Source organism: Heterocephalus glaber, unplaced genomic scaffold (assembly GCF_053883595.1).
Source record: "Heterocephalus glaber isolate CG9 unplaced genomic scaffold, H.glaber_assembly_v1.0 deba00001523, whole genome shotgun sequence".
NCBI classification, from domain to species: Eukaryota; Metazoa; Chordata; class Mammalia; order Rodentia; family Bathyergidae; genus Heterocephalus; species Heterocephalus glaber.
The window spans coordinates 10,806,552-10,826,424 of record NW_028258327.1 but is presented as its reverse complement, the minus strand read 5'-3'; the positions used below and the strand labels follow the sequence as shown (position 1 = coordinate 10,826,424).

Genomic DNA, 19,873 nt, shown 5'->3' with positions numbered 1-19,873 from the left:
TACAAATATTTCCATACATGACTCTCCTATTATACAAACCTGGGTGGGATGCAGCCCTCAGATGTGTCCTTCAAGCAGATCTAGCAGCACACATCATCTCCACAACCATACACTACCCTCTCTTTAGAAAACTTCCTCAGTTTTTCATAGGCTACCTTTTATACAACCTTCAAGGTATAGCCCTAGAAGAACCTTACCTGGAGAGCTCTAGAAATTTCTTGAAATTTCCAGAGCACCTGTGCAGACCTCCAAGCATTTCCATGTGACCTTTCTCCTTTCTTCTTCTGCTCCCTCCCATCCACAAACACTTACCAAGTGCTCAGCATTTTCTGGCAGTACGACAGGTGTCTGGTAGTGAACATAGTATTCACCCTTCATTTTCTGTTAAGCAGGAAAGACCATTAACTAGAAGTAATGTATATTGTGACTGGCAAAGTCTTGGGAACTCGAAAGCATACATCCAGGGTCTAATCTGGTAGACAAGTAATGGAATAAAGAAATGAAGTGTGTGTGTCTCTCTCTCATGCTACCATGCAGGCTTTTCATGGGTAACCTAGTTTTACCTTCACTGCTGAACTTCATTGATGGTCCAGCAGCAGCACTGATGGTCCAGTGATGGCATTGATAGTCCGAAGGTTTTAACTAAAGCTACAAAACTTTAATAAATGTGTCCAGACAACTGCTTGATACTGTTGATGTTAAAAATGAGACAGATTGGGGCCAGGGATTTAGCTCAGTGGTTTCGCCTCCTGCCTCGCAAGGTCTCAAGTTTGATCCCGGGTACAAAAAAAAAAAAAAAAAATGAGACAGATGGAGGCAGATGTCAGATTCTGAATGATTTCCAACGCTACACTAAAGAGCATAGATTATAAAAGTCACCAAAAACAAAGTGATTCGACATCAAGTAATTTTAAGACGCTGGGTTGGCTCCTTTATTTATGAAATAGGAGGGGAATGGTTGTTTAGTTCTAAGACTTTCTCTGTAGCCAAGCATCTGTCTTCGTTATACTATAGTCATTCAATACATGTTTGTTCCAGGAATAAAGCCACGAACAAGTCAGAAAGGTCTCTGCATTGTTTGTGTGACATATTGGCTTATCTCTAAGAATTCACACATTGAGTAATATTTAGGGTGAAAACTAACAAAAAAAAACTTACACTAAATTATAATCAATATTTATCAACTAATACTGTGCACATTTGGCTTCCAAGGGAATGGTAACAGATTTTGCCCTCTTCTTTATGTACAGAATTAGCATAAAAACCTGAGATCAACATGTTGTGTTTCCAAAGCTATAAACATAAAACTGCTGAGTGAAACTAAGATTACTTTGGCTTATAATCATTTTTCTCTGGCAAATGCTGAGAACTAACTCTGCCTAAATCTTTGCGACTGAGAATAGATAAAAATCAAATTAAAACTGATTTTGAATATTGAGTGTTCCTCCCCCTACCATGATCAACAAATTTTGAACTGTCAAAAAATAGCTTACAATTACTGCTAAGCACTATCACCAAAGTACAGAATGTAGCTCTGCTTTGTATCTTTTTAAATCACATTCATTCTGGTAGGAGATAAATTATTTTGGTTTAGGCATAAATACTGAAAAAACTAGATAACATCAACCTCCTCCATCCAACCCCAACACAAACACCACTGCACAGCGCACATCATACATACCTACAAAGACCCATACACACCAACACACATTGCCACACACGTACATATACATCATTCCCTCAGATCCACAAAATACAAGCAAAAACTGGTTTAGGCTTTTCCTTTCAACCTCCATAGTAATCTAATAATAATTATAACAAATAAAAAGAAGTAAAAACGGAGTTGCCTTGAATGTTGGAGGCAATTTGTATTTCCTTTTGAAGATAACTGGTTTCATTTTGTAGAGTGAGAGGCAGTCAGCTCTCAGTATGGAATGAACCTTCCTGTGTATGCATAGGAAGCTGGTACCTGGAAAGTATTTAAAACATGGAGTGACAGATACAAGTAAAAATAGGGCTTTCATCTTTTTCTATTTTCAAAATAATCACGGCAGAAACCAAAGTTATCATTTCAAACAAGCATTTTGCCCATTCCTAAATGGAAAAACAAAGTAAATGCTTCTGTTAGATGCTTAGAAACCTGAATTATGGGCGAACCTTTTTTTTTTTTTTTTTTTTACTGTCGGCTTAAAAAAGAAAGAAAGAAATTTGCCCCTCTGAACTCAAATTTTCTCATTTGTTTGTTGAAATGAATAAGTTAAAAAACAAGCTGGGAATTTAAAAAATCCCTCCCAGCTCCTAGATTTAGTGGTTCTGGGAAAATGATTTTGTATCAAAAATGGTTTTAGAAGGAAGGAAAAATAATAAAATAAACACTAAGAGGCCTTATCTCTAAATATCTTACACTGTTTCCATGGAGCATTCTTTTTTCCCCTATTTCCCTACAATTCTCTTCTCGGCTCTTGCCTCCCCTCCCCATCTTTTCTTTGTTACATCTTCTTCTCTTTCCCCTTGTTCTGAGGATTGGAATTGAATTTTTAGTAAAATATTTCATAAAGTACTTGTTAGTTATACAACTAATTTGTAGCACAGTGTTCTTTCTTCGTGAGAAAACAAGGTCATCCAGAATACAGCTGAGTAGCAAGTTGTACAGAATGACGAAAATAGTGACACATGTAAAATTATCTTTTAATGGGTCACTAAACTGCCATCTACTTTTGGGCCATCTTAAAGAAAAATTCTCACTTTAACAACTGGGTCCTATGTTGGTCACTCACTGCAAACTTGAAATCTAAAAAAGAAGATTGTTAAAATTCATGAGGATTTTCTATTAAATATTTGCAAAATTTAACCTGGAAGATGTATTCCAAAGTTTCCTAATTTTCTCAGAGAAACTAGCTGTACAGATTTGGAACTTCATTTCCATATCTGTACAATGAAGACTTGAAACTGACTTTTCTGTAATTCTTAGAGTCTGTGATCAAGAACAAGAAATTCAGTGTGTACAGATGTGTATTAAGATTTAAACTAACTTTTAAATATGCAATTCTTGCATTTGGTATAAAGTTCCAAAGATACAAAAGGCTGTACAGTACAAGGTAAATCTTGTTACCTTCATTATCTCTTCTTTATACTGTCTTTTCCGGTTTCTTCAAGAGATATTAGGTGTTAACTTAAATTTGTTGATGGTAAACCAAGTTGGATTTTGATGAATACCAGGTTTAGAGAAGTATCAGAACAACAAATATATATTCTTAAATTTTTGTCATTTCTATATACTGTATCTTTTCCTATAACTTTTCCTCTTCAGCTATGTTTCTATTTGTATAACTCCTAATAATTTTTAAGTTAGTTTGCTTATTTGCTCTAAAGCATTGTCTAGGAACATAGTTTCCAAAATTCTGCCTTCCAAGGCAGATTATAAATGTCACACAGAGCCATGAGGTCTTGCCATATGTGCATTTAGATTTTGTATTAATAATATGTATTTTGAGTGTATTTTTGTCAAAATGCCTAATAGGATGCTGACAATGGAGTAATTTTATAAGGGTTTTACAATGACCTATCCCTGAAAATCATGAAAATTGTCAACTAAGAATTACGAGTATGGTTATTTTACGTACATGTACCAATGCCACAGGAGGAATGTAAACATTATACACTGCAAACATGTACAAAATTTTTTTATAAAAGGAAGAGGATAAAGATGGATGGAGGAGAGAGGGAGGGAAGGGAAAGGGGATGAAAAAAGGAATTAAGATATATTTTATGTATGTACCATCTCCTCACAAGAAATGTAAAAATTATGTACTACAAACATACTAATAAAAAATGACAGATTCTTAAAAAAGAATTTAGAGGTAGAATGAAACTTCATGCATATAAAAAGGGGCACGTGTAGCTATGACCAATCCTCAGTGGAGAGCCCCTGGGGTTCACAGAAGTGCCTGGATTAGAGTCTCCTCGGGTCTTCAAAAGACCACAGAGAGCTGTGACAATCAAAACTCAGCCTTGCGCTCCCTAGCGCTCTGAAGACTCAATCAGAGTCTAAAGGTTGCAGTAACCACTATTTTTGAAAACAGAATAAAAAGATGTAAAGAGACAATGAATGTATATGCCACACTTACACTCAAAAGAAAACTGCAGGTAGGCTTGCGAAGAGAGGATACTTGTATTCTTTGACTTGGTCAATCAGTCCAGAGGAAAAGAAGCAACATACCTGTAGTAGTAACGAATGAAAAGCTGCTCTCCACAAATGGGGCACATTGATTATGCTTCTCCCCAAACAGAATATTCCAAGACTAAAGGTGTTCCTGTTTTCTTGAATTGAACCATTGTCCCTTTCAATAAAATAGGAATCCTTTACAAATTACCATCAGCTTTACTCAATAAATGTTTTTGAGGTAACCTAGTTAGTGTTAGGTACCACTTAACTCCAACTGGAGTACAAAAATGCAAATGATTATTTCTTTCAGTGAGCTTACATCTTGGTTGTAAGGGATACAACAAGCCCTAAAACCTTTATAAGACAAGGTAGAATACGAAAAATATCTAAGAGAAATTTGTAGGCATTTATTAAACATATCACAAATAACACAATTTCTGAATGTGCCCTCATAAACCTTAGAATTAAAAAAGGTTAACATGTTAACAGGGTCTTCTTACTTTATAAGGATCAGAATGAGTTCTTCTTTCATTGTGATATTTTATGAATTTTAAGAAAATCACAAATCAATAGAATTTATACTTTAATGCCAGGAGACATGAAAGCCAATATATTATACAGTTATTTTAGTGTAATTTCAGGAAAGAATTATGTGATTAATTATAAAATCTTACTTATTACTTTTATTTGAATCACTTAAAGTTCTTCTTACCTAATTTTTAAACTAGGGGTTGTCATTTAGGTTTGTCATTTTAAAAACCAGTTTTACAGGCTCTATTAGCTAAGAATATGTAACCTGCCTGATCTATCATTATAAATTGGTACATATTAAACACATTCTTAATTTTCTGGACAGTTTCTAATGCTATAGTACCAGACGAGAAGCTATCCATTCCTTATATTTGAAAACATTTTGTTAAATTCTGTTTAATTCCCCTATATTGTTAGGAGCATAGGCTTTTAGTTTTTCAAGATTATACAGTGTCAAGATGAATCAACTAAAGCATGGTAAATGGAGCACTCAGCAAAGTTCCTCTACATTCCTGGAAAATAGGTTATCAGTTGAGCTTGTTCTCATATAACTGTTTAAATTAAATATATTTTTATTCATTTAAAGTAACTTACTTGAGTAAGGATTGGTTTTTCTCATTATTTATCATTGAAGAAAATTAATGTTTATTTTAAACCATCTGACAGTATAAAATAAACATCTTGGTTTTACAGTGACCATTTTCTAATCTCAAGGTATCAAACTCAATAATAAAAAAATGATGCAAGATATATTCATTTTCTTTTCTAATAATGTGCATTCCAACCATGGCAACTATTTCATGTGATCTTGTGCACCCAAATACCTTAGCTGATTGATGTATGTTACAGGCTTGTTTCTTCTTTTCTGTTAGTTTCTGCAGAGGCAGATCACACTTCTTGTTATATGAGCTGAATTTGTCATTAGATTCAAGAGGAAGCAGGTAGAGACAGTGTTATAGTGTTCAGAAACTGGAAATAATTAATGAACATGATGACTACATCTCCAAATAGGAAGACAAAAACAAACAAAAATGATATGATGCAATTGATATTATTAAGCAATTTTATAGAATGCCTCATGACTATTCTAAGGAGCATAGGAGGAGATTTATAATATATCTGTAGTGTCCTCATAGACCTCTTCTCTGAAAAACAGTGTTGATTTGGTGATTCATATCTCTACCATGTGCTAAGCTTATGTGAAATGAAGTTGGATAAATTTGCGTAAGTTCAGTTCTTGCCTATACCAAACCCTAGCACTAAACAAATCCTCAAACCAGTGTTCTGGGGTCCCTAGGACCACTTAATAACTAGAATTGCTTTTCCAGGGCAGCTTTCACAGGAATAATAGAGCAAGACTACAGGAAGCAGAAGGGCAGACAAAACTTGTATCTCCTGAAATGATTTCAGTCCTTCATGATCAAAATTGTAGAGAGAAGCCTAACTATGGAATTAAAAGCAGAAATTTCCTATCTGGTTAGACAGAGATATAGATAATATACTTTCATCTGTAAGGGCAAGATTCTTTTATTTTTGAAAATGTGCTTATACTCCAGTGAGGAAAAATCTCAAGGATATAAAACCTAAGTATTTTTAAGTCCTACTTTTTTAATTTCTAAAAAACAAAATTTTGATGGAATATTGTTATATTTAATACCTTATCACAAACTCTAGTTTACTTTTATTTCAGGAATAACTATCATAAATGGCATGATTCTGAATATCATCTCTCCAAGAAAATCATACAGCATTTTATTTTTCTTTGCTAGTATCCACAGAAAAAAATTAACCAGATGGAAAGCTCTGGGCAGCTGTTTTGTTTCATGGGAGAGTAGTTCATCAGCTCTCAAGAGAGTTTGAGTTCGACCTTTCCACACAAGACATTGAGCTTCAAAAAAATCTGGACTTGCAAAAGTGTCCCTAGAGACTAATATCAAACATTCCTTCACAATTATATGATGCTTGTTTTAGGTTATTTTTGATTAATGGCCTTAGTTATTTTAAGATTGTTTGTTGAGTTTTTTAAAAAGTACCACTTAAAGATAGTGGAAAGGACCCTATTTTTTCAAAATGTGAACTATAGTTATAGTTGCATATTTTTCATCAAACCATGTGTACCTACAGCTGATTTACCAGGATGTGTCCATTCCTACATTTCACTTGCTCCTTGACTAGGACCATGAGCAGCTAATACATTTCTCATTTTTCAGTTTAAAATCAAGTGCCAGAAAAGTTAAATGACTTCTGTAACAATGAACAAATTATATGCTAGTGCTAAGGCAACCAGTGCAACATCTGCCGTTTCTGATTTCTAACCCAACACTTTTCTCAGTCTTTGGTTACAAGCAAAAAATAAATAAATAAGGATATATATACAAGTCTACTCAATCTCACCCTCAGAACCAAAAGAGAAAAGAAAGAGAAACCTAAAAGTAGATCCTATTTACTAGTTATTCTAACTCCTTCAGGGTTTTAAAGTATGTGGAGTTTACATTTTACTGCTGTAAAGCATATACTTTTTCTATCTGGCACAGCTACAATAGATTAGTAATAAATTTAGGAACTTATTTTTCTCATATATTTCACTTAACTCCCCTGAGTTGTGTCAAATTTGGTCGCTCATTACACCACCAACACTAGAGCTACCATCACAGACCTCAGGGGACAATGTCCTTGCAATCCCAATAAAGACATACTAGACTCTAACGTCATGCGCACCATCCAAGAAAAGCTAGGGTCCTTTCAAAAGAGAAAGTATCTGATCAATCACTTCAAAAACTAAGCTCATCAGTACCCCAAGCTTAGGAAAAAACCTTCTACTAATATTAATAGATTAATGACTTATTTCTGCTGCCTTTGTAAAATATCTTCTTTAGACAGTAACCAAAGTCACCCTTGCAAGGAAAAGGAAAGAATCCTCTCTGACATGGCATGGGTCCTCCCTAACCCCCTTAGGGTTTTATCTTGTGTTCCTCATCACTTTCATTTCTTTGACATATTTGGCTCACACAAAACAGGAAAATATTAATGTAGCATTCAACTTAATATACAGTAAATATTTAATTCTCTTCTATTTATATTCAAGCCTTTCTCATTTAGTCCATTGATAGAATCCTCCTTACATATGTGTTTTCATTATTACTGGTCTTGGATTCTAAGTTTTTCATTCCATTTATTCAGTCATAAAACATTTACTGAGAACCTGCCATGCCTCTGATACACATAGGTGAAGTAATGATAACATTACCTTTCAGGAGCTAACAATGTAGTGAGAGAGACACACATAGAACAAAACAATTGTTACAAAATATGGCCAAGGAAATATAACTATAAACTAATTAGAACAATTACTCTGTCCTGGGAGACATGAAAACACTACCGAGAGGAGGATTTTTAGCTGGACCTTGATTGACAACAGGGATCATCATATTGTGCCAGGCAGATGGGTAACAAGGAGAAATGCATTACAGATAGAAGAAAAGCCATGTGTGAAGGCTGAAAGGCATAAAGGGGCAAGTATTTGAAGGAAGAGCCACTGGAAGTTGCTAAATTGCAGGTGTTGGGGAGTTCAAGGCTGGGAAATGTAGGGGACACTGAAAACAATAGAGAAGATAGTAAAAGGTCTCTATGTTAACTAATTGAATTTATTTTATAGTTAAAGAAAAGCTGTTGGAATTTCTTCACTAGGGAAAGACTATAATAAGATGAGTCTCAGAAAGCTTTTTCCTGATCTTTGTGGAAGATGTTCTGAAACTTCTCTGGGAAATTGAGCATAACAACAGGGAACAAAGACCTATAAGAGAAGCATGTTTAGTCCTACTCATATTGAGTAAGAAATCTTTAATACTATCTTCAGTTCAGTGTAAGCCAGTATGGTCCATCAAAGGTATGAGGAGACTAAAAGACAGCATTTGAAGAATGCTTCTGAGGTCCAATTAATAGGATAAGGTACCCAATAAACATGTTATAGGGGTACAGAAAGGAAAGAATGAGGGAAACATCTGCCTTACTCGACTAGGGGTATCAGACTGTACACTCTAGGTAATTTCTATAACCCTTTATTAGAGTGGCATAATATATACTTCAGTCAATGAGACCTTGGCCACCTCCCTGCCCTTACAGCAATAATACAAATTAAAGTCCTAGATAAGAAAATGACCAAACATAAATATAGTTAATTATAGTTCAAATTAACATTCTTTATCTACTCTCTGCCTCCATCCAAGTTTTATATATCATTCAGACAAATGTTGGTATTCAAACTTTCACTCTAACATTTCCCAAAGCATTTTAATATTCCTCACACTAGTTATATTTAAGTTATTCCAAGTTCTTTCCTAAAGAAAGGCAGAAACATATCTACAGAATCAATAAAATACTTTAATGGGTAAGTGCAGCACTCCCAGATGAATGTAGATGCATTTATACAGGTGAAGCTACTTTGAAAACAAACATGGAAATTAAACCAGAAAGCTCAGCAGAATTTAAGAAGGAGTGCAATTTTATGGGCAAAACTAATGGCTATAGAGTTATTTAATAACACATATCACGTGTTAAGAGATGAAAGTACACAATATTCAACACCATTGGCTGTATATTCTCTGTTGTAAGACACATAATCAATGTGATTATTTTTATATACTATTACTACCTCCACAGGGAACAAAAAGCTGTAATCAAATCAATGAATAAAGTAAAATTGGTATTTAGAATAAAGGGTATAGAGTAATTCAATTCCCTTAAGTTAAAACATAGAGAAATAAAAATCCTTAAAACACACCCACACAGAGTCATTACTGGAAATTAAGAAGGCAAAATTCATATCTCAGTGCATTTCAACTCCACCATAAGTAAATGATCTCTTACTTTAGAAACTTGTATCTGTGATAGAAAATTAATTAATAAGACATATGGGGTAGTCTTTGAGTTGCACGATACAGTATTAACTGAAATTTTGCGTATTGGAAGTATATCTTTGCTTTACAGTTTTGTAGCAATTTGATATTGAGAGAGAAGAAAAAAGGGGTTACAAGAGAGGAGAAGTGAGACCAAGAAGGGAAGAGTAAAGGAAAAATAGGAAATGGGAGAGAAGCTTATATCTCTTTCCTCTCTTGAATCTACAATCTCCCCAGACAGTTGACTCTTCTGCTCACTCAACAACCTCCCCCCATATATTTCCTGTTAGCATAAAAACTTCCCCCATCAGTATGTAGAATCCTTGGCTAGATGAGGCTGCATTTGGGCTACTTCTTCTGATGGCAAGCATAATGAAAGGGTGGTTTGCCATTTCTCCTTTACAAAACAAGACATAGAGAAAAGAATGTTTAAAATATACATGCAAATTTTAAAAAACACTTTAGCTTTAGAAACCAAACATCCCTGTACTTAAAACCCTCTGTCCAACAACCCTTTCCCTGATTTACCTTCAGAATTTAGATAATTTTAAACTGTATTCTGCATTTGGTGTTTATCATCATCATACCTGTTAATAATATCTGGGCAGGAAGTATTTCTAATTCCTAATAATCAATTTTTGCTGATTCAGAACTTTATATAAAATGGCACCCTGGGCTGATCATTTCTGAATTTGCTGTGCACTCACTATTACAAAGCAGCCATCCCCAACAGCTTTGGCCCCAGGGGTCAGTACTGTGCAGGACAGTTTTTCCACAGACCAGGAAGGTGGATAGTCCAGCTCCTAACAGTCCATGGACCAGTACTGGACTGTGGCCACAGGATTGGCAACCCCTGTTGTAAAGATTTTTTATACTAAAGAGACTACTTGTAAGCCATCTGTTTCCATTGTTGTATGGCAATATGTTGTAGAGCCATACATATATTTATTTATCCATTTTCCCTCTGATGGATAATTCAGGCTGTTTCTTGCTTTGGCTAGTATGTTATTCCTAGCCTGATGTATAAGAATTCTATTGATATCTGTGCATATATGTTGTAGAGGAACTTGTTAAATTGTGTGTGAATGGTTATTAATGAAATTGTGAAGGTTTCCATCATTGTTAGGCATGTGGGCATTCCTTTGTGCATCTATTCAGGTCTTTTATGTTGTTCATTTTTTTCCTTATTGATTTTGTAGGACTTCCTTATGTGTTCTGGATTTGAGCTCTTTGTTAATATATTGCAATGCTTTCTCTGACTCTATGGGAAATAGAGTCTTATTTGTGTCATGACAGAGATTCTTAAATTTAATTTATACTAAATATTCCCTATAGGGACAGTACTTTTCTGCCTTAAGAACTCTTTTATACGACCAGTTCATAAAGACATTCTATATTCTCAAAGAGTTATGGTTTTTGTCCTAACCTTGCTATGTATAATCTACTGGAAATGATTTCTTCCATTATGCAAAGAACTAATCTACTTTTAATCTTTCTTTGTATGGAAATACAGCTAACCCAACATCATTTACAGAAAAGGCCATTCTTACTCCTTATGGATCATCAGTGTCCCCTAGGTCATGCAACCATACATTTGTGGGTTTGTTTCTGAGCTCTCCGTTTTGTTGCAATGATCTAAGTGCCTAACCTGTATTTGTACTACACTGTGCATTGCAGAAACTTTAAGTTGCCTTGACATCTGATTCAACATGCATTTCTGTCTTGTTCAAGTGCAATGTGGCTATTCTTGGCCCTTTGCCTTTCTGTATAAGTTACAGAACCACCTTGTAAAATACCATAGAAAATATCCTGAAAATATTCTGGATTGATCTACATGGCGGAGGAGAAACAGCACCTTCAGAATAGTGAGTCTTCAAGTCCATTGCTATCATATATCTTTCTACTTATTTATTTGGGATTTCTTTATGTTCTTTCAAAGTTTTTGTAGTTTTTTATACAGAAGTCTCATACATTCTTATGAGATGTATTATAAGATATATGAGTGGTTTTAAATGGCATCATAAATTATTGTTTAGAATTTTACTTTCCAATTACTGATGTTATATTGGACTATAACTGTTTTTTCCTATATAGACATTTTCTCCAGCAATTCTCATAACTAACTTATAAGTCCTTATAATTTATTATATACTTTTTTGGATTTCCTTGACAGTCAGATCATTAATGAATACCAACTTTATTTCCTTTTAATTCTTATACTTTTACTCACTTTAATGTGCAGCCTATGACTTCCAGTATGAAGCAGAGCAGGAGTGGCAATTATGGGCATTCTTTTTTACTTTTTAAATGCAAATAAAATGTAAAACATTCATCACTAAATATAAATTTTGCTGTTTTCTTTAGGAGGGGTCTATTTCCATTCTAAAACACAGCAAGGCTATTAGTTACATAAAGAAATTATTTTTTCCTTTCTTCCCATCCATAAAAATTAAAAACAAATTAAATAGATCTTGAATAAATGTAATGTCCTTAGTAAAATAAGATAGTGCTATAGTTTTTTTAATCATATTGATAAGGTTCCTTTTATTTTTAGTTTGATATGAGTTTTAAATTTTGAATTAAAGTAAAACTTCATCAAATGTCTTCTGCAGCTATGGAAATAATTATAAAACATACTCTTATTTGGTTAAAGTGGTGAAATACATGATTCACTTTTGAATCTTTAGCTGAATGTTCATTTTTGAAATAAAATTAGTTTTATCATGGTATATTAATCTCTTAATTTATCACGAAACTCAGTTTGGTGTTATTTGAGTCATGTTGTTATGTTTATTGCTATAACTATTATGGACCTATAATTTTTGTTCTCATAACAAAATTTTAAGGGGCTTTAAATTAACTACAGGTTGTTCCCTCTTTGTAAGTATTTGATACTGTTGATGTATGGCTGATATAATTTCATCTTTATAGCTTGGAAAAATTGATAGGTGAAGCCAATGGCTTGTATTTGACATTGTGCATTTATCAAATAGTTATCAAAATGTCATTTTATATTTCTTCTTGTCAGTTTGAATACTTATCTTGAAACCCATTTCAGCTCATTTTTTCAAATTCTCTGGCACAAAGTTTTTGCACACAGTCACTATTTATTTAGATTCATCTACATACTGACAATTTTTATTGTTTTTCACTCTTTTCTGCATCTCTGAGACTTAATGCCCTTTTACCTAGAGAAGATGTAGTGGTATTTATTTAAGTGTAGATGCACTGTTAACAAATTCAGTTTCTGGTTGCCTGAAAATGTTTCTTACCATCATTGTCAAAATATATTTTATCTGAGTATAGAGTTCTAGGTCGGGTCCTAATTTATTTTAGCAATTTCAATACATCTTTCTTTTTTTTCATTCCTTATTGAAAAAATAGGTAACCTTTTAACTTGTTGATAAATCTGAAAGTAATATTTTAAATCTATTTTGGTGTTATTTGTCTTTAACTTTTAGTAGGTTTCTCCTGATGTGCCCAACATTGTGCTTTTTAAATCTGGAGTCTCATTGTTTGGGGGGGAATTTTTTTGGTTTTTAAATTTGTGGCTTGATGTACTTTGTCGGTTTTGGAAAACTGAACATTGTATTTTCAGACATAGCTTGTTCGTTTTTCTTCTCTCCCATTTTCACTCTGCCATCTCTATTTTCTGTTTTGTTTGGTTTGGTTTTTTGGGTTTTTTGAGACTGGGTCTCACCATGTAATTCAGGCTACTTGAAGTCACTATATAGCTCAGACTGGCCCTGAATTCACAGCAGTCCTCCTGCCTCGACCTCCCAAGTGCTGGGATTACAGGCAGTGCCACCATGCCGGACTGTCACTTCTGTTTCTCACACTCTTCAGTATACCTTCCATATCATTTCGCAGGATGCTTAATTTTGTATATTTTCATTCTTGCTATTTATTACCTCTTTGATCTTATTCAATCTTTGCTAAATTTCCCTATTAATTTCTGTTTAATTCATTCTATATTTCACTCCAAAATTTATGTTTCATTCTTTTTCATTGTTTTAAATTCTCTCCCAATATTTCTGGCCTTTATTTTATTTACTTCTTTGACCATATTAAAGGCATACTTATGATTTGTGTCCTATAACTCCAATATCTTCCCCTGTGTATGTTCCCATTATTTGTCGTATTCAGTGTGTAGTCATCTTCATTTGGAATCAGGCATTGTATAAAAGAAAATGTGTGGAAGTAATTGCAACCTAGGTTGATGTTTTCGCCCTCCCAATATGATGAGCATTTATTCTAAGGTTCTAGGGACGCTAGTACTAAGATTTATCTTAATATACTTTTAGGAACTAAAGCTGGGCTTCTGTCTGAAAGAACTAATTCTGCTTGTCCCTTCTTTGTAGGGCCTGGCTCTTTGAGAGTTTTGCCTACCACATGATGGGTTTATCAGACCTATTAATACAGAAAATACAAATCCACTGACTTCAATCTTTGTCCTCTTACTGTATGACGATTGTCAAAAGGGCTGGTTAGCTTCTCCAAATTAATTTTCTCCTCCTGAATTTGTAGATGCTTCTTGAAAAGGAGGGCACCAAATATTAAGCTTATCTGTGTTGTTCTTCTCTGCGTGGACTTTGCCCATTAATCTTTCATGTTTTATTAATTCTCTGATGCTTCTAAGGTGATTTGTTAAAAATATATTGTTGTGCAGCTTGCCAGCATCAACAACAACAAGAACATGTCTTTCATTTCACATCTACCTTCCAATTTTCACACACGTGAACAGAGCCAAATTTCCGCCTAAACACTCACTCACTTTAAGAGGGTCAAGTAGACACTTTCAGCCTGTCTGATCAGAAGAAGAATAGAGCCAAGATTAAGGAAGCCAAGAGCCTCCTGATCCATCAAATGCCCCTTCTCCAAGATGTTCTCAAATTTTATCTTGCTGAAATTGTTTTTCCTTTCCTTTAAACTGGTGGTTTTCAATCCTCAATATTAGAGCCACTTAAGAACTGAGAATACTTATTTTTAGTCATCACCTCCAGAAATTGATATATTGGTTTGAGGGAGAGTGCAACTTGAAAATATAAAAAATTTTAATGTTCCCAAAAATGCTATTAATGTTTATTACCTTTCATTTCTCCTTAATCCCTTCCCAACTTTTATTTAGTTGGTTTTTTGTTGTTTAGTTTATAAAATGACCTTACTCTTTCTACTAGATTATAAATTCTCTGCAGATGGGATTTGAATCTAATGTATTTTCATATTCTTTAAAACTTCCAGAAGATTGCTTTACAAATAATGTACTTTACATGCTTATTGAATACATGAATGAATGTTGCGTGATAGCTTGTAGGCAGGAGCACATTAAAGATTCTAGGCATGGTACCTCGTCCTTGTGTCTCTCCTGCTTCACATGCTATCAGGTATACCCACTGTGAATCTATTCATGCTGCTTGGCATGATAGACATGTAAGTGGATATATTACTCAACGGCATTAGTCTTCTTATCAATAACTCACTATAAAATATAACTTGACACAACATTATTCTTGGTTTAAAACATAACACCTAAGAAACTGCATTCTCATCTATGGAAACTATTACCTGTAAATGTAAAAGTCTAGGTAGAATGTACAAGACTTAGTAGAAGTCTAAAATCTAAAGGAGGGAACTGGAGAAATAAAATCTATTCTTGCTGATTTCTAAACAATTTATTTTCATATGTTCAGTGCACCTCTCAGGTAATCTTCTAAAACCATAGTTGCAATCATAAAAATTTCTCATCTTAAGTATTGTATCAATTGCAAGATTAATTTGAAAGAAGTTTTAAATAAATGTCTAAATTATATATCCCAACCTAATTACTAGCATTCCACTCTCACAAAATTTAAATGCTACTCAGTTGTTGTACATTGTTAATATTAAGAGTCTTAAGACACATAATTCAGCATTGCTCAGAGATTTTAAATATTCAAAAACAAAATTTTCTCAATATCTTTGGCAAATTAATACTCAGACACAGCTCCTGTGAAAAGAATTAGGTAGTCTTCGACCTCTTTCCTACAGTTTCACCTATTAGACAATGATTAAAGATAGGCCATTGGGCCTGCCTTTTAAGCACAATTATTGTCTGAGTACTTAAAAATATTAACGTTAGGGATAAAGAACAGGAGAAACTACACATGATGCTTAGAAAACAATAAGGAGATAAAAAGTAATCTGGCTGAAAAAAGTTCGTAGTCTTATCTCTTCTGTCCACTCCCTCCCCATTTAGTTTAAGGTTCAAATAGCTTTGAAAGCTTTAAAGTTTCAATCTATCCTTAATGCACTGGATGAAATTTAGTGTCAAGAATCAACATTTCATTTCGGATGAAATCCTGTCCTATTCTCTCATTTGTCTTCTCTTTTCTTGATAATTAAGAATGATTGCTTGGTTGCTTGTTTCCTGACATATTTCCAATAGCTTAACTCCCTTAAAGTCTTCCTAGAAAAGTCTTTCTCTTAGTTCTCTAATATTCCTTTATGGTTCTAATAAAATTCATACCACTTATATGGTTTTAACACCTCTATTTTTAAGAAACTCTGTCTGAATGTTTTTATATCTCCACAGTTAAATGGCTTACTTCATGAAAATGAGGACTGAATTTCTTAGTGTACTTTACTAACCAAAAAAAAAAAAAAAGAGTAAATGTTCACTTACCTCAGATTTTATTCACTTAGATAAAGGAGTCTGAAGGCAGAGAACTCAAATATCACTGAGTAAATATTTAATAAAAGTTGACATGTGCTAAATGCCTGCTGTCATTGTTGAAACCTATAAATGCAAAATCATAAGATTTTTAGATATTGGACTGATTTTCACTCTACCCAAGTAGCATTAATGTGGCTTTTATGAAAAAATAATGGAATAAGAATTGACTTTCTTCTTTTAAAAAATTAAATAATATGTTCCATTTTAAAAGAATTTTCTATGGAATATGCTTATTACGTGGAGGATGAAGGTGGGGAACCATTTGGTCTTATATTTGGACTTCGGAACTAGTCACCAAATACAGACATTATAACACTGTGTTTATGTTGTTTAAAATAAATAACTAAAACACTGCCAATTTTAGAATCCCTTGTTTCTTCATTTTTATATTAATAGCCTTAGAAAATAGAAGTGGCCTGGGAATTCCCAACTCCTGAGAAGTCATGCTTCATGGTGCTATTATGCATACCTAAAACAAAATATTAATAGTGGAAATGACATTTTCCATATTAAGTGATAAAAGTTAAATATATTTCCATTATTTCACTATTGAGATAAATATGGTCACTGTAAATGCTAATAAAAACTTTTCTTTAGAATCTTTTCAAGTGAATCTGATCTATTTTCCTGCTGTTTCCAAGATTTTTGGAAATGAGTGTATTTGTATTCACTTGGATGGGACATTTCTGTGGAATTAATCAAACAGGGAATTCAGTGTTTTTTGCAGATAATTTTGGCCATAATCCATTGGGAAATTTCTTGACTGAATTTTCATCTTTACTGGAAAAAGACCCATATGTTCCAAACCCTCAGTCTTTTTTCTACCTATTAGTGAAAGATAGTAACATAACTATTATACACAAAATTATTAACAATGTTATGTGGGAAAATTCATCACTAAAATAAGAGAAAGCAAAAATGTAAGAATAACAGTTAAAATGTAGTAAATAAAAACTCACATCAAAGTGCCTTTGAAAAGCACCATAATAATTGATGTTCTAATTTTACTAAAATTTAAACTTTTATTTGAATTAAAGAATTGGAAAATATTAACAGATTCTAGAATATTCCAGCAAGTTCAGAAACTATAAACCCCATTTTCCAAGAAAAAACAGTGTTATTGCTTCTGGTAATAATGAAAATTTCACATTGAATACCTAATTAAAACTTTTGAAACTGCATGTTTTGTTTCTTAATAGTTTTCCTACATTTATAATATAATCAGAATTCTTATCCTACTCTTGGCTTCATGTTTCATAATAAACAAACTTTTATTCTGTAAGAGGTTGATGCTTTTGTTCATGTTATATACGTGTAACTTCATTTCTAAAGTCTGAGGAAGTCTGTAAGTTTTTTTCTACCAATAATGGTTTTATCTGAACTTCTACACCTGGGCAGTTCCTCAACAGTAGGCACAAAGACCTAACACTTGTATTGAATTTAACCTGCTGAACAGGTGGTGGTGGTTGTTGTTGTTGTTGTTGTTGTTGTTGTTGTTTGTCAGCTTTGTGGAGGACATTTAAGTGGAGACAGCCAGGAGACTGAAGCTAGGAGAAAACAGTATTTGGAGTCATCATCAAACAGAGTGGCTGAAGCCACAGATAAGGGTGTTATTACAACAGAGGGTATAACGGTTCAGGAAGACCCTGGGGTTTACATATAAATCCCTTATTAGGTGCCCAGTAAAGACTTTAGAAGTAAAAAAGAAAAAAATGGACTAGAATGTAACAAGGTTCTTGATTGTTTTTTCTATTTAAGTTTGAGTAAAAAGGAGTCTCATTTCCTCCAAAATCTACCGCAATTCTTCAAGATGGTAAGTGATGACAGTAAAAGCTCTGTCAACAGGTCATATTTATATCCCTGAGATGAAACCATACTATTTTAACACACATCACACTCTCATTGACCTCCCCACTAGCTCATGATGAATACAAGATGTTTTTCTTGATCTGGCTTGATGCTTTTTTAATTTTTTAGCAAAATATACAATAACTGCCAAGATGAAAGAGTAGCCTTTCCTAAATCATTCCAAGCATCTCCATGACTACAAGCATGTTTTCCTAAGTTGGTAGATTGGGTTTTTTTGCTTAAGAAAATATAAATTCATTCAAGTGCTAAACTCACAGGGTTTATCATTTTCTTATTTGCAGGATCAAGCCAAAATGACAGCTCAATTTGGTTGTCAACACTGCACAGCATCACTTCTTGGGAAGAAGTATGTACTAAAGAATGACAGCCCATGCTGTGTTTCCTGTTATGATCGTATCTTCTCTAACTGCTGTGAAGCATGCAAAGAACCAATTGAATCTGATTGCAAGGTAGGTCTCACCACAATTCACAGAATGACTGCTTATATGAAGCAGAGAAGAGCCCTGGAATCCCTCTCTTCTCTGCTGAACGTTAACACTATTTCTGGGCTACTGTATATAAGGATCCTACAAGTGATCATTAATCAAGTTCTAGCCAATATGTTTAGTATTATGAGATACATGCTTTAATTCTCACATAATCTTGTGAGATACTTTTTAGGATTATAAAGCTAAAAGAAATTAAGCTATTTTCCTAAAGTTACACAGCTAAAATATCAAGCTATTTCTGGAATATCTAAGGTATAATTAAATACATAAAGTTTGAATGTAAAAAGGGTCAAACTCTGCTTTTCTACTTAAAAATCATCCTTATCTTCACTAAACTACACATACTAAACCTTTCCACTACCACCCATTCCTCATACAATGCTCACTTCTTTCTTTTTCTTTTTCTTCTTTTCTACCTTTTCTGTAATTAGGTGGTGCTGTTTGTTAGTCTGAGAATGTACTCAGTGGTAGAGAGCTTGCCTAGCATTTACAAGGGCCTAGGTTTAATCTTCAACACTTCCAAAAACAAAATAAAAGTTATTTGTTAAGTCTAAAAGAATAGGATATTACAACCAAAAATTTAAAACCATTCTAGGAAAAATCTTTTTTGTTAGTTATTTGAAGAACTATCAGGGAGTCAGTGTATTTTCCAGCAGCCCTTAGGGACCAAACAAGAAAACTCCAGGATCTAGCGCTTAATTACCCAGAAAGTCTCAGTATCAGTAACGACTTCGCCTCAAGCTAGTTGCACAACATACTGGTGCCAGACTCCCAGGAATATTGTTTTATCTTATAAAATGGTCTGTTTTGTTGCAAAAACATTTAATTAACTTTTATTTCCTGTCTCAAAGGATCTTTGTTACAAAGGCTGGCACTGGCATGAAGGATGCTTCAGGTGCACCAAATGCTATCACTCTTTGGTGGAAAAGCCTTTTGCCGCCAAGGATGAGCGCCTGCTGTGCACTGAGTGCTATTCTAACGAGTGCTCCTCAAAGTGCTTCCGTTGCAAAAGAACCATCATGCCTGGTAAGATCTCCAGGAAGTACTGTGCCCTAACAGGATCTGCAAGGCTTTTCATTAAATGCTGGAAGATGAGTTCAGGGCTCCCGAGCCCTGGGTCTGAGAAAGACATCCTCCTTGCTGTCTCTTGATCTTATTTCATATATTTTAGAAAGGAAACAATTGTTCATTCATTATTTGTAAATAGATAGTT

General features: G+C 33.8%; 1 protein-coding gene across 2 annotated transcripts in view; it reads left to right on the top strand.

Annotated features, from left to right (window-relative positions):
• The window catches only part of Fhl5 (four and a half LIM domains 5), a 45,564-nt gene that overhangs the window by 9,470 nt on the left and 16,221 nt on the right, over positions 1-19,873 (top strand). For both annotated transcript variants that reach the window (XM_087187964.1, XM_004862503.3), the window contains exons 2-3: positions 18,454-18,621; positions 19,512-19,686. In XM_087187964.1, the coding sequence (XP_087044090.1) occupies positions 18,466-18,621; positions 19,512-19,686 (331 nt within the window). In that variant the 5' untranslated portion in view covers positions 18,454-18,465. The remainder of the gene's footprint in view (positions 1-18,453; positions 18,622-19,511; positions 19,687-19,873) is intronic.